This window comes from Ambystoma mexicanum, chromosome 3q (genome assembly GCF_040938575.1).
Source record: "Ambystoma mexicanum isolate Mex_15411 chromosome 3q, UKY_AmexF1_1, whole genome shotgun sequence".
Classification (NCBI taxonomy): Eukaryota; Metazoa; Chordata; class Amphibia; order Caudata; family Ambystomatidae; genus Ambystoma; species Ambystoma mexicanum.
In genome coordinates, this window is record NC_090926.1 from 279,680,280 (window position 1) to 279,695,201 (window position 14,922).

At 43.7% G+C, this 14,922-nt stretch overlaps 1 protein-coding gene across 1 annotated transcript in view; it reads right to left on the reverse strand.

The window, feature by feature from the left end:
- ESYT1 (extended synaptotagmin 1) overlaps positions 1–14,195 on the reverse strand; it is a 1,383,482-nt gene extending 1,369,287 nt beyond the window's left edge. The window contains exon 1 of the mRNA XM_069653762.1: positions 13,792–14,195. Coding sequence (XP_069509863.1) covers positions 13,792–14,157 — 366 coding nt within the window. The 5' untranslated portion in view covers positions 14,158–14,195. The remainder of the gene's footprint in view (positions 1–13,791) is intronic.
- Between the last annotated feature and the right edge of the window lie 727 nt (positions 14,196–14,922).

Below are 14,922 nucleotides of genomic sequence, written 5' to 3' on the forward strand. Positions count from 1 at the left end.
TCGAGTTTACTTGTTTAAGTTTGTGTGTACGGTGTTCGTCCTTGTTGTTGTCTTGTGGGCACTGGTACAACTCTTACTATTTAGATACCCCTTGAGTTCCATGCAATGGATTATTTTTCCTGGAGCGGTTATTGTAACAGGAAAACACGAAATGGGATTGTGGATGGATGTAATATGTGTTATGTTCTTGCTCTGGGTATGCACAAGGCCTCAGCTTCATGTATCAAAAGAAGGAGGTACCGGCCAGGCTGCAGAGGATATAGGAGAGTTGTTGCTACCTTTCTCCAAGAGAATCTTTTCTTAGATGCATTGAGGCATCTTCTTCAATATAACTGTAAAATGATAGTTCATAGACTGCATATCGGGTGTGACTGACATTGGGAATGGATGAATTGTGGGTATGTTCGTGGAATGTCAAAGGACTTAATATTCCGAGAAAGAGAAGGGAAGTACTGCAGAGACTAAAGAGGGAAAAGATAGATATCGCCCTGGTCCAGGAAACTCATTTACTGGAAGATTCAAAACACCTTTTTAAAAATACATGGTATACTAAATCTCTTATGAACTGTTATGTACCAAATCAAGGGGAGTAGGTATAGTTTTGCGCAAAGGCCTATCTTTGCAGATGGAAAAAGTAGTGATGGATGAGGAGGGGAGAATAGTTCTAATTGATGTTAAGTATGAGGAGACGCTAATTACGATAGGTTCAATTTATGGACCTTGTGCTAGTGGTAACCCTTTCTTTAAGAAACTATCATTGCTTTTACGGGAAACGAATGGGGAACACATAGTTTTAGGGTGTGACTTTAATTGTGTACTTGATGGTAAAATTGACCGTTCAGCACAATGAAGATATATTGCTGAAAGCTCAAGTAGGGCATTCAATGAGTTTTTAGAAAGTCTACATTTGGTGGATGCTTGGAGGTTTTTTCATCCAAGGGAGAGGGAGTTCTCCTTTTATTCACCGGTGTATGATTCTCGCTCACGGATTGATTACTTCCTGATTTGCGATAGGTTGGCTGACAAGGTTCATGATGTGACTATCAAGGAAAGAGGAATTTCGGATCATTCACTAATGACGATGCAGATATGTTTGGGTCAGGATAGTTTAGGGTTTTCCAAGTGGAGATTGAAATCCTATATATTACTAGAGCAGGGATTGATTGAATCTCTGGAGGGATTCACGAAAGATTTCTTTGAAATTAATGTGGGCTCCGCTTCTGAGGTTATGATATGGGACAGTTGTAAGGCGGCTATCAGGGGGGAACTAACGAATATTACTTCCCGAGTAAGGAAGAAAGGAATGGCTGACCTTAAGAAATTGGAGGAGTTGGAAGCGGCTCAGAAAAAAATATGCATTATCAAACAGTAATGGGGATAAGTTTTTTTTATAAGGCAAAAGTTTTGGGGACAGGGGGATAAGAATGGTAAACTATTGGCAAATAGATTACGTGGCCTCACGGAGAGTTCCTTTGTCCAAAGGTTGGAAGGTGAAAATGGAGAGTATAAAACCAGAAAAGACGAGATATGTGAAGGCTTTAGGGGATTGTATCACTCTTTATATCAGGAAGAACAATCTCCATCATTGGATTCTATGAATTCCTTTTTTGATAAGATCCTTCTGCCAAGGTTAAATGAGAATCAGTCAGTAATAATGGATAGCCCCATTACAGAGGAGGAGGTATTGGTAGCAATTAAACAACTCAATAAAGGTAAGTGGCCAGGCCTGGATGGTCTCCCTGTTAAATTTTACCAGGCATTGAGCAGAGTGTTAGTGTCATTCTTGCGGACTTTATATTATGGTTTTATGAGAGATGGGAAAATGTATCCCACAATGAGAGAAGCATGTATTGTAGTTCTTCCGAAACCAAGAAAGGATTGTAAAAAGTGTGAAAATTACAAGCCGGTTTCGCTCTTGAATGTAGACCTTAAACTGTTCACAAGAATATTGACTAACAGATTGGATGCTTGTATTGGTAAACTAATTAGTAGCTCTCAAGTTGGTTTTATGAGAGGTAGGTGTGGATATGACCACATTAGAACACTGATTGATATAATGGGATTACCGAAAGAGAAAACCCGGGATTCCTTGTTGATTTTTATGGATGCGGAAAAGGCCTTTGATAGGGTTAATTTGTCTTTTTGATATCATACCCTTATGAAAATGGGGTTTGGAGACACGTTCATAAACACTATTAGATCATTGAACTCTGACATCAATGCAAAGGTCTGGGTAAATGGAGTTATGTCTTCTTCATTTTTGCTGTTTAGGGGGACCAGACAGGGGTGCCCTCTGTCGCCATATCTGTTCAACTTGGCATTGGAACCACTCATTAGATACTTAAAACAAGAACAGAGCCTCCATGGCCTTCGCTTTGGTGATAGTGAAGTAAAGGTTTTGTGTTATGCTGATGACATGACTATTGTTCTGTCTAATCCAGCGGAGGGTTGTGATAGACTTAAGTGTATGTTTGATGAGGTGGGTCAGTCATAGGGCCACAAGATCAACTGGGGTAAAACAGTGGTTTTTCCACTGGATGTTAGACTACTACCACAACATGTTTTGGGTTCTTAAGACTGTCGCTGGGAAGTGGGTGCGATGAAATATTTGGGTGTTTACATGGTCCGTGATTTGAGAAGAATGGCTGAGTTCAATATATCGAGAATACTGGAGATTATTAAAAGGGACATATTGAAATGGGGCCAGCTGAAGTTGGAATTATGGGCTAAAGTTAACGCCATTAAAATGGTACTTTTGCCATACAGTCCATTCCTTTGAAATTTACAAAAAAGGTGATCTTATCTGTTGATAAGGTTTTCCAGGGATTCCTTTGGGGGGAAGGTAATAGACCAAAAGTGCCCAAATACATTTTGATGCGTCCAGTGAAAGAGGGAGGATTTGGATATCCGAATCTGAAAAATTACTGCACTGGATTTGTCCTGAAAAAATAAACTTCTTATTTCTCGGAAATTAATAATTATGTTCCTTATCGGCATATTAATGAGCATGCTCAATTTTCACCTTATGCACTGAGCGAGGTGTACTCCATGTCTAAATTGCCCAATTTGAAGGTGAAATTGCCTACTATAAGCGCTACTAGGGAGGCATTACAAAGTTTTATGAAAAATAATGGGGACAATATCTGGATGCACTATGACGCGTCTTTGTGCCATAATATGGGATGGCAAAGGATGAATAAATCTTTATGCTGGAAAAGTTGGATCAGTAAGGGCATACTTAGGATTCGGGATGTGTGGCGGAATGGTCGTATGATTCTGTTTGATCAGCTGCGAGTGACCTTTGGGATTGGAGGTAGAGAGCGGGAACGTTATAGGATTTTAAAAACCCTTTTGATTGAAAGAACAGGAATGTTGGATGACACTATGGCAGAAAGACCGTCAATGGGTGAGATTGTTCGCTCTACCCCGTATACTGTGTCTACGTATACCGCTTTGATGCCACTGGATAGGCCGGTAGTGGAAGCTTGGGACAAGCTTCGCCCGGCTTGGATGGAAGATCTTGACATTGTTATTTCTGTGAAGGAATGGGAATACCTGATTCACGTGGGGGTACGAGTGAAAATGGATTTGGGGTTATGATACATCAGAAAAAGGGTCCTTTATAGATTGTATTGGACACCGTCTAGGATGGCGAGATTGGGTCTTTTAGAAACTGATTCTTGTTGGGGGTGCGGATGTGGAGGAGGTGCTTTTTTGCATATGCTGTGGGTATGCTCCAGAGTGTCTGAATTTTGGTCTGATGTATTAGATAGATTGGACATTGTGGTGGAGGAGCAACTTCCACGTACTTTCTCTTCAACAATTTTATTATCAAACAGAGGAAAGGGGGTAGGGCCAGAGAACGAACAGACTGGATTAATAGAGTTTTGGTAATGGCGACAAAACAGATATTACAGGTCTGGAAGTCGAGAAAGAAACCAAACGTGGAGGAATGGTTGTTGGATGTACAGACCCTGTCGCACTATGAAAAAGTTATGTTCTTGAAACAGGGTAGGGAGGGTTGTTATTTCCGAGTTTGGGGGTCTTTTGATGAATTGTACGGTTGAAAGTCCGAAACCATGTATTTTTTAGTCTGTTACATCATTGAGGGGGTTGGTAATTGGTTATTTGGAGTTGTCTGTTGTGCACATTAATGTTGTCTTGTCTTGTTTGTGATGCGTCAAATATTGGTGAACTGGGTATAGAATGGTACTTAGTGATTGCTATTGATTTCTATATTTTCATTAATTCAAATATGGTACTGCATGTCTCTTGAAAATGTTCTGAATTTTGCTACCTGAATGTATTGTTGCATTTTTTAAGATGGCGTTACTGTTTGTTCTTTGCGTGTTGTTCAAAACAATAAAGTGGTAAAAAAACAAGTGCAAGGGCAATCCATAGCATTCCACCACGAAAGATAGACACCGTTTCATGGTGGCAATTATTGTATGTCCGAGAGCGTGTACTGGGCCGACAGGGTCTACATTCCCCCACCTGCCACTACCAAGCAGAGGAAGGAAATCTTTAGACAGCTGCATGGAAAGCCGTCGATCCGTGCTCCATCTGGAGAGGCAGCTTGCATTTCTGAGAGTTACAAGCCCAACACTCGCAGCGCCCACCGCTCCCAAACACCGATCACTATTAGGGGGCTCATTTCAAATAGAACAATGGCACCGGAAAGCCCAAAGACCCCACCCCCCGGCATTGTTCTTCAAATCATGGTGCCACAGAACGACTGGAATACCATAATCAGACAAATCTGCTTATATATGAAAATGCACCTACACTGGGGAAAAAACAAATAGGCATGACACTTGAATGCTGAGATGTGATGACTGTTGTTTTGAGGTGCTGGCACAGATTAGGTCCAAATCGCAAGAGCCACACACTTATAATGGTAAAAAGAGAAACAAGGTAAAAGAACCTGGCTACAAAACCCAATGAGGATCCAATAGCGGCACTGAGTGAAGATCAGCAAGCAGTGCGGGCATGTATTCTTCATTAGGTTGGCTCATTTAGTAAGTATTGAAAATGCTTCGCCTGTTTGAGATATCCATCGAGAAAAAGAAAGAAAGAATATTGTGGTTTGGTAGGAACCTTGCCAAAGACCCCTAACGGGGGGAGATTTAGGAAGGGGGATTAGGGTAAATTAAGAGGGGGGACCCTTGCAACCCCAGTAGCTCCCAAAACCCAACATACAAGTTGATACAGAAATGTTTACTTTTCCTTCACAGTATAATTGATTGGCTTTCCATGTCATGTGGCCTGAAGCAGAAAAGTGCTGTCATTCAGCGCAACATCCCTTTTAGAACCTGCCAACGAAATCAGGAGGGCCCTTCTAAAAAAAGTGTGGGAGCTCATAGTGTGCACACATTTCAGAATCTCTGGGGAGAGAGTCAGAGCAATGCAAAGCATACGGTGGGGGGCAGAGAGGGCATGATTAAAAAGCCTCCAGGAGTGTGCAGGTGGACATCTATGTGACATCTGGAGGATCAATACACCGTTAAAGGAACTTACCACGTGCCACAAAGATAGTTCAGAACGTACTGCTGAGCTCCAAGTTCAACATGTTAGAATCCTAGCAGGACCAATCAGCTAACCCCTTTATTCTCATGAGGTTGATAGACTGAGTATAAATAAGTTGGATAACAGAAATGCCTTCATGAAAGTTCTACTGAGTAATAAGGGACGTTCTTGTCCACTCTTTTGATAATATTTTCTTCTAGTCAAAACTCTTTTAAAAAACCCAGGGCAGCCTGCCCATAGGGGCGGGCACCAGGGCGCTTCCCCCTTTAATGTATGGCTGTATGGACCCTCTGGGTCCCTTTACATTTTTTTTCTGCATTTCGCAATGCAGATGTAGTCTTTGCAAAGAATCAAAACATGCTTAGATTATTTTCCTGTTTAAATCATTACATGGAATCGCAAAGACGATTGGTATTCCCACTTCCTATTGTTTTCGATAGGGTTGCACTAGGGCAGGGGGACCCTACACTGTCCCATGTGAAGCCCTATGAAATACATTAGGGCGGCGTCTAAGACTGTAAACATCTATCTCTCCGAACGGGCGCTGAAAATCCAGCCCCGGCTGCAGGAAAACAAACGCGCCTTCACCCTTCTCCCCTCCCTCACTGTCTGTCTCAGGCCTGCGGCGGGGGCAGAGGGTCCAAAAAAGAAAGGGTGAAGGCTGCTGACCTCTGACCTGATTGCTAGGTGCGCGCCTCTGGGGAAGATTTCACCACTGCTGCCCGAAGGTGAGTGAAATCTTGACTTTCTGTGTGCATGTAGGTATGTTTCCGTGTGTGTGAGAGAGGTTGACAGTGTGTTAGAGAATGTTTTTTTGTACGTGCTGTAATGGTGTGTGAATGTATTTGTGTGAATGAAAATATTGTCTGCATGCGTGTGTGTGTGAGAGAGATTATGAGTGACGTGTGAACAGATTCTCTTCACTCGTCAATCATTACTCAGTGTCGGGCTGGGGATAGGGTATAATACAACGCTCACATTGTCTTTGAGAATGGGCAACGATAACGTGACTGCTCTGATGTTGTATGAAGTGGGTCCTTACATTGGTGCACTGTGCAGCAAGTCCGGGGATATGTTCTCACTATGGATGCCAGAGTAGAACATATGTCCAGACTGGCTTTGGCATGCCATTTTTTAACTGGGGATTAAGGGTAAAGCAAACATTGTAAGTATTCTTAGTTGGCTTGCCTTACTGGCCTACATTTGTGCAGCCAGCCAAAACATATTTTCTTACTATGGTGTATGCCGTAGTAAGATAATAGGTCCTGATTGCTTTTTTGATAGCACTTCTTACTGGGCTTAAATGGTAAAACAAACCTGATGTGATATAATATGGCTAGACCAGCTTACAGTGGTGCACCCAGTCTGGGTGTACTTTATTACTGAGCAGGGCACTTTTACGGCAAGGCCAACAGGAGTATGTTCTTATGTTGATGAGACTGGTATATATTGCCATAGCCAGCATGGACATATTTTCTTATGGTATCATTATAGGGATTGAGCACAAAGGAAACTAGAGTATGCATTATATGTGAACACTAGGGTATATTAGTGAAGCCAGCCTAGACATGTATGGCAAGGCATGCATTAAAATAATTAATCAGCAGAGATTGCTGATTAAAATGTTCTTGACTAGCAAACCAACCTATTTGATTAGCAATTTTGCACTCCTCACCATAGGGTATTTGTGTCAAAGACATAAAATGAGCAACAGTACCCCATGTTTGCGTAAGGCTGAAGTAAGAAATCAGTGAGCCAAGTCTATAAAATGTGAAGGTTAGCTGCATTAATGCACACAAATAAATAAACGGACATAATAAAAAAGGCTCAAACAGTTTTCAGTGCATGGCTCTGCACAGCTGCGTGCAGTCGGTGTTGCACAGGGCAGTGGCCCATATATATGTATTGTATGCCATCCTTTGCTATGTATGAAGTTCTGAAGTTTCATAAATCAAAAACAAAAATGTTACAGGACCGTCATAGCCTGAGACTAAGTGGTTAGTATATGGTGTTGTCAGGCAGGGCAATTATCAACTTCAGAAGGACAAGGTGGCCTTTGCCTGGCACCGATATTGACTGTTTTCAAAATAGTGTTAAATACATATTAGGCAGGTGGGCAGTGCTGCTAACAGCTCTTAAGCCTGAGCCCGGTAGACTCAAGTGCAACATTCCAGCCCTGTGCCCCTATGAAAGTGCCATTTATCACCATTGGCAATCAGAGCCGACCTCTGGGACAATGATACTTTTTTGTTTGTTTTTAAGATAACTAGGCATTGCGCAATTTATGATTCTGTTGAAAAGGAATTACACATGTCTGCGATTGGAAATAACTATTTCCAGGACCTGGAGGTGTGACAGTAAGTGTGCAGGGGGATCGAGGTGTGACACTCCAGTGGAGACTCGTCCTGGAGCACTGCCTCCAAGGATATGGTGAAGGCTGGGCAGAGGCGCAATGAACCAGCACGAAATGCGGGTGGCTATTTGCAGATTCAGCTTGCGTTCCCAGCCTCTGGATTAGCCAGCTCTTTCCTGCAGATGCTAATATATAACACAATCATAATCGTAGAGTAAAGCAAGCTCTGGTGGCTAACTACAGTGTATGGTATTGTAGCAGATCTGTAGCTGTACAGACTGGATGGAACTATTGATCAGTACTTTGCATCTTTCACTTTGCGTAAACATCAGGTTTGTATATTTATTATATAGGAGGAAAGAAAGTAGGAGTCTTAGCAGAGTGGGTGGTGTAGCAGCCAGACAACCAGGCATAATAGGTGGAATATTGTAGTTTGCGGCCACCTCGACTTCAGGCTAGCTGGTATAGAGCAATACAGTGATAAGCTAGAATGTCAAGGAGTTTGGGATCCGCTCATGGGTGGAGCACCAGTTGGACAGATGTTGGCAAGTAACAAGTCACAGAACTAGGTTTGGCATTAAAAGCATTTAGCCATGTGATCATGTAAGGCTTCAAAAGTGTTCACGCGTCAACATGATGCATCTTCCCTAACAAAATTATCACTTGCCTAAACTTTACTGAAGAACATGGATATAATGCAGTTATTTTACCGTATCAATACTGCAATTATGTGTCCATGGCAACACACCCTCCTACCGAAGGTACAGACTGATTAGACACAAGTCTAAAAGAGCACTGAGGTCAACTGATGCCTGGCTGCTTTCATGGCCAAGAAAATACTGTACCAATGGTAAGGGTAGGTATTTTCCATTCTTGGCGCCTAAGGCATGCACTCCCTTGCATCTGAGCCTTAGGCAAGAAAACAACTTGCTTTCATTTCGAAAACAACTAAAAACTCTTCTGTTTGAGTAAGTCTTATACTCGCTGTCTCTTATACTCAAGCTTTCCTCTTGATGTCCTTTGATGATCATTTTGTCTGGAGTCTCTACATCCACCCTGATGCGTGTGGGCTTTTGGCGTGTTAGAAATAAATTTATTCAACAACTTACATTTTTAGGAATGTAATTGAAGGACTATATTTAAAAAAAGAAAGTTAACACATACTGATCTTTGCCAAACTGGATATATTTAGGTTCTTCAGGTTTAAATGTATTTGAAAAATAAAGATCCTATCTTGCCTAGCACTCCCACACATGCCATTGACAGTTTTAAGCATGGAAGAGATGATTACTGCTGCATGTTCTCTCCATTAGTCCCTTTGAACTTGCAGTGAACAGAGAAAAGATGGTGGAGAGAGCCCAGAAGGCAACAAATGCAAGGTGAGCTTTCACTGAGCAGTGGAATTTAAACAGCTAACTGTGCTAAACAAGTGTCCATTTAATTAGCAAACCTACAGAATTGTATAGCAAATTGCTATGCAACACTGCTTATTTTATGGGTTGTATGGGCCAAGCCATCATGAAAAAGCGTTGGAAAATACTCCTGTACATTGTTGGTTACTTGCATCTATTGGATTGTTTTCAAGAGTTACCCACCAAAATCAATCCAAACTGTATGGGTTTTTACCCCATTTTTCATAGAACCTGTGCTGTACAAAGCACAATTTGAACCCATTATTGTACAAATTCCCTCACAGGTAGGACCCCACAAACTCACCTGGTTTGGTTTAGGCTCCTTCACTGCGCTTGGTTGATCCTGCATATATCTGTATAAAACATTTACTCTGCACCAATAAAAAAAATCATCAGTCACCACTGCTTAAAACTATACAATCATCCCATCAATCACACAAACTTAGATTTTCATTTCCTTCTAGCAGGCCTCAAAGTTTGCACTCAACACTAGCCAATGGCTAGTGATAAGGGGCTTTAAGCGTGTTAGAAATGTGTGTTGTTTGATGTGGAGAATTGAGGGGGCGAGTGAGTTTTTATTCCTGGATAGCAGCTTGCAACTTGAAATGTGTACCTCTGCCTAGATGTTGCGTGATAAATCTGTGTTTTTGTCTCCCTTATTTTACCTATTAGTCCCTTTTCCAGTCTCCATGGCACTATTTCCTTTTCACCCACCAGACCATGGCCTGGCTGCCATCTTGAGCGGGTTCACACTTTGCCTCTCCATAGACAAGACTGGATTTAAGGGCCTGATGCGTAGCACGGTGCAAAGTAACTTTGCACTACCAACCCTGTGCACCTAATTCAAATTTAATTTGCACTGCAAAAGTACTCTTTGCACCACGCTAAATGGGCCCAATTCATGGTGCAAACAGAACTTTTGCAGTGCAAAGTGACTTTTCAGTGCAAAATAAATTCCATGAATCAGGTCCTTAGACCTCTAAGGCAGTGATGGTGCAGTATAAAAGACAGACAAAAAAGCTACATCTGGAAAACAGTGCCCTAAACTGTGAATTAGATAGAGATTTATAGCTGGAGCACTATGGTGATGCGCCACCTAGGTGTTCTGAGTGACAACTGATAGAAAGCATCACTCTCATTGTCTGAGTCCCCTCAAAACGTACTGATAAAATGCATCCCATAGACGAAAGCAATCCATCTACAATTTTGTGTTGCGTGTGCCCGCCCACCAGCATCCCTTTTTAACTCCTGTGCTGTGCATTATGAACCTGCATTGTAAAGTGGAGGCATGAGGGGAGTAGATATAAGATAAAAAACACCAACCTCCATTCCCCCTCAACCAACTGCCCCCAAAAAAAGGAAAAAACACCCATCAGAGAAAATGATGTAGCCCTCTGCTGCGACGTTGCAGTAGATAATAAGGAATTCCAAAATCCTCTGCCCATGGCGCCACAGCAGGAAGACACGATGTTCAGCAAGGAAAATAGTTGCTAAAGGCTTCTCATGAAAGCCATACACAACAAGGATAAGGCAAGTAAGAGCCGTGATCGTATAGAAGTACGAGTCTGCAACCAGTCGGCCTCATTGTAACCCTGCCGATCCAGTAATAAAGTGTTGGTATTTACATATACCAGCACTTTACCGGACTGGCAGAGTACAAGTATGCCGTGGGGTCAACCAGACTTAACTGGGGGTAAGTCAGGCCCCCACCAACCTAAAATAGCTGGTATTTTGACAGCAGTATCGCTGGTGTCGAAAATACCCGCAAATCCCGCCATGGAGTCCATGGAATGGGGTTTTATCCCCCTTTCCGCCACCTGTATCAGGCAGCGGAAACTGAAGGTACATTTGCTGGTTTCCTGGCGGATTTTCTGCAAAAGATTCTGGCAGACCTATAACAAGGCCCACTCTTCACATGGTCAAGATGCTCTGGGGTGAACTGCAATCTATTTTTCAACATACAGTTGGAGGGATCAAAATGGCTAGGAGGGATTTAGCTATCCCTTGCGGCTCAGAAGGGGCTTTTTACAGCTTGTCACTAACAGCTACACAGAGCTACTTTTGAGGACCCGGGCCAACTGATGCCGTACAAACATACCTATGGGCTGAGGATCTGCATCAAAGGAAGCTATAGGACAAAAATAGAAGACACGTACATCATACTTGGTAATATATAAAAAGGATACAAAGGTTGTAGTTTATAACTCATATCCATGGTAGATTACAAGTTGCACATTAATGCCCCACTAATCTGCTGCAAACAAGTAGGTGTGGTTGCTTCATAAAGTGTGCTTTAAAAGTGGTCACACGCAGCTACATTCCTGCTCTCACCTACTAAACTTCAGCAGTGCACTAAATAATTGCAGAAGTGCACATTTCCGCTTACCAACTAATAATTATAAATAATTATAATAAATAAAAAGCAGAAGCCAATTCAAAATAAAGCAATCTGGAAAGCTAGTCCTGCCTTTCCAAAAAATTATCCAAGTGGGAGCTGCCCTATTTGCTGACTGGCAGCAGGCCTTGCAATATCACAACGCAACTAGTACTGACATCATGATCTTATTATCATGACTTGTGAATCGTTACAGCGCAACTAGCCAATATTAAGAAAGTTACTTCAAGAATGGATATAGTTATAAATGGGTTCCAGATTCGTCACTTTCTAGTTATCCGTTTTTTTTAATGTATTTGATTGTGCGGAGATGTAGCCCATTTCGTATCCTGTTTCCTATTTTTTTATTTTATTTTATATAGCTACCGCGGCTTTAAAGTATTACCTCGTTTTCTTTAGGGTTCAAAATAGCAAACAGCATTTTTTTAAGCATACTACTGTACGGAATCAAGTCATCATAAATGCACTCAAATATTCTTCACTGCGAAATTACATGGCAATCAAAGAAAGGACAGTAAGTATAAGGGCTGGTGTTAGCTGTGAGCGAGCGGATGATCAGTGCCTTTAGTGCTGGTGGATCTTTTGGGTGATGAGCCCGACTAGCACAGCTGCCGAGGTCCTCGGAGCAGAAGGGGCCTTTTCCCATGTTCTCTTTGAACAGCTGGGGCAGGAAGCTCCTGGAGATTCTGTAATCAGAACAATCAAAGTCGTGTGCCTTGCCCGTCTCGGGAGCGGGGAGCGCCCGGCTCCTTCCTCTCCCACTGGTCTCAGGCTTGGTTTTAGTGTTAGTATGTATCCGTGTGCTGCAAAAAGTAGCAAGTGCTGCTCACTTCAGAGTTAGAAGGCTGTCAGAAGGCTGTCTCATCATCACCTCCGTCTCAATTGCGGGTGGAGGGTTCTGGTCAAAGCTGTTTGCTGGCATGCATAGAAGAGGTAGGGGTTCCTACAGTTGAAGGCTGCAAAGACAACTCAGCAGGTTAGGTGACTGTTGCTGAGATGTTATATGCTTAGACCAGCCTGTAAATCCTAAGGATTTTTTTTCCAATTCCTTCAGCTAAACCTGCTCTAAAATCAGTTGTTTCCACTTGGGGGATGTACTCGGCTCCCTCACTGGATGTAGGACTTTCTGTCCTGATAGCGAAAATCAAAATGATGTTCACTACTGGGGGAGAAGTACAAACACTGGCACCCATATCGCCTGGTGTATCACAAGCACATATTCCTGATGAGGTCAGTAGGATTTGAGATTGGCATGATACAGTATATAGGTGATAGGTGCTGTGCAGAGCTTGGCAATGATAAATTCACTGACTGTTGGGTGCATGATGGTGAGGGCTGTCTTTGGATGATAGGTTGGGAGTGGGCACGGTTTGTGGGTTTGACTTGCCGTGAATGGTCGGTGCTATCTGCGGGTGATGCGGGCGAGTGCGACTAGTGCTGTGGGTGATAGGTGCCAGCCACCAGTGAGTAATGAACGAAGAAAGGAGGTCACGTCTGTTCTGTTAGTGAAGGTGCAGTCTAGCGGAATGATGGATGCTGTGGACAGTCGGAGCCTTCTTCGGAATTGCTTCTATATATTCGGTGTTAGAAATGGGTACTGTGGATGGTGGGTGTTGCTTGAGGACGATTGGTGCTGTGGACAGTGCATGTGGGGTGCTGTGGATTGAGCGTGCCCTCTGCATATGGTCGATGGTGCTTGAGCAATGGATGCTGATGATAGTGGATAGGTAATGTGGGCGTTGTCTATTGGTGCAGAATGCTGGCACCATGTGTGGATGATGGGTCATGTTTTAGGATGATAGGCGTCCGTGGAAACTGATGAGTGGTACAGAACGGTGGGTGCTGTCTCAGGACGACATGTGCTGTCGGTACATAACGGAGAGTGCATGGTGGTGTGGTGGATGCTTACTGGTGCGTCTTGGTGCCGTGGAGGGTAGTTTTGTGGATGGATGGTGGTGGTTGTCAGCGGTCGATGATGAGTTGGGGTGTATGTACAGTGTGGTGGGATGATTGCGGTGGATGGTGGGCGTGGTATGTGGGTCCTGCCAAAGGAGGTTAGGTGTGGCCAGTTGAAACTTTGTGATAAGACTCTGGGGGGCACTCACCCACGCTGGAAGCCCTCGCAGGACAGCGCCGGGGCTGACTGAAGCCAGCACGGCTTCCTCCTCCCCCTCTAGCAGCTGCATGGCGGCCTTCAGCCTGCGCTCTTTGCCCGATCTTCGGTGTTTCCAGCATACGTAGCCAAAGAGGCCGGCCAGCACGACGGCCAGGCTTAGGTTGAAGTAGCCGGCCATGTAGACGGGCGCCAGCAGCAGCACAGTGCGGGCGAGAAGCAGCAGCAAGTTGTAGAGGCCGTTCTCGGAGGGCTGTTGGTGTGGCCCGGCTCTTCTGGAGCTCTGCGGCTGGTCCCCTGGCATCTCCGACCTCCTCTGCGTGTCCAGCTCCCGCCGGCTCTGCTGCTGCTTCTTCATCGATACAGATAGGGGTTGGCATGAGGGGCGGGCTCAGGACTCACGCCCGACCGCTGATTGGACCGGGGGGTGGATCCGGTGCCCGGAAGGCGGGATTAACAACTGCTGGTCGCGAGGGGAGTGACTCGGGAGATCTTGGTGAAGTGATTTCATTACCGTTGGTGCGGCGCGAGACCCCAGTGACACGTTGCAACACCGAAACTTCTGCGTTTCACAGCCCTCTCCTCCGCACTCACACGTAAACACTGACATAAAATCCAGTACCCGGGACTACAACATGTCACAAGGCATTCGTCCCGCATTCTCACCGCCTGTGCTGAGACTATTTAAGTGACAATTCTCAAGGTCACCCACAGTTTCTCATCCTGCACCAGAAAACGGTTTTATGTATCCCTGTAGTTGTCCTTTCTAGCTGTGTTAACTTGTCAGAGTTTGGAAGCCGAATACCAATATATTAAATGTATGGTCTTTTTGGTGAAGTACTGGCTATATAGCTTATGCTTAGGGCCTATTAATTTCTCTCAGTCAAAAATATCCTATGTACTAAACCTACAGTACAGTCCATATTTAGTGTATGATACCCCAGTGATTGTCGTATTCCAAAAAATGCAAAAAATACAGCATCCTGGAATGGCACTATTAGAAATGGAAAACAACTCTGGAATGGGGGCATGGTGGGAGTTATGGGTGAAAGAGGTAGGTGTGGGGTCATGGCAGTCAAGTGATAGGTTGACCGGGAACAAGGTGGAGATTTCTTCAAAACGA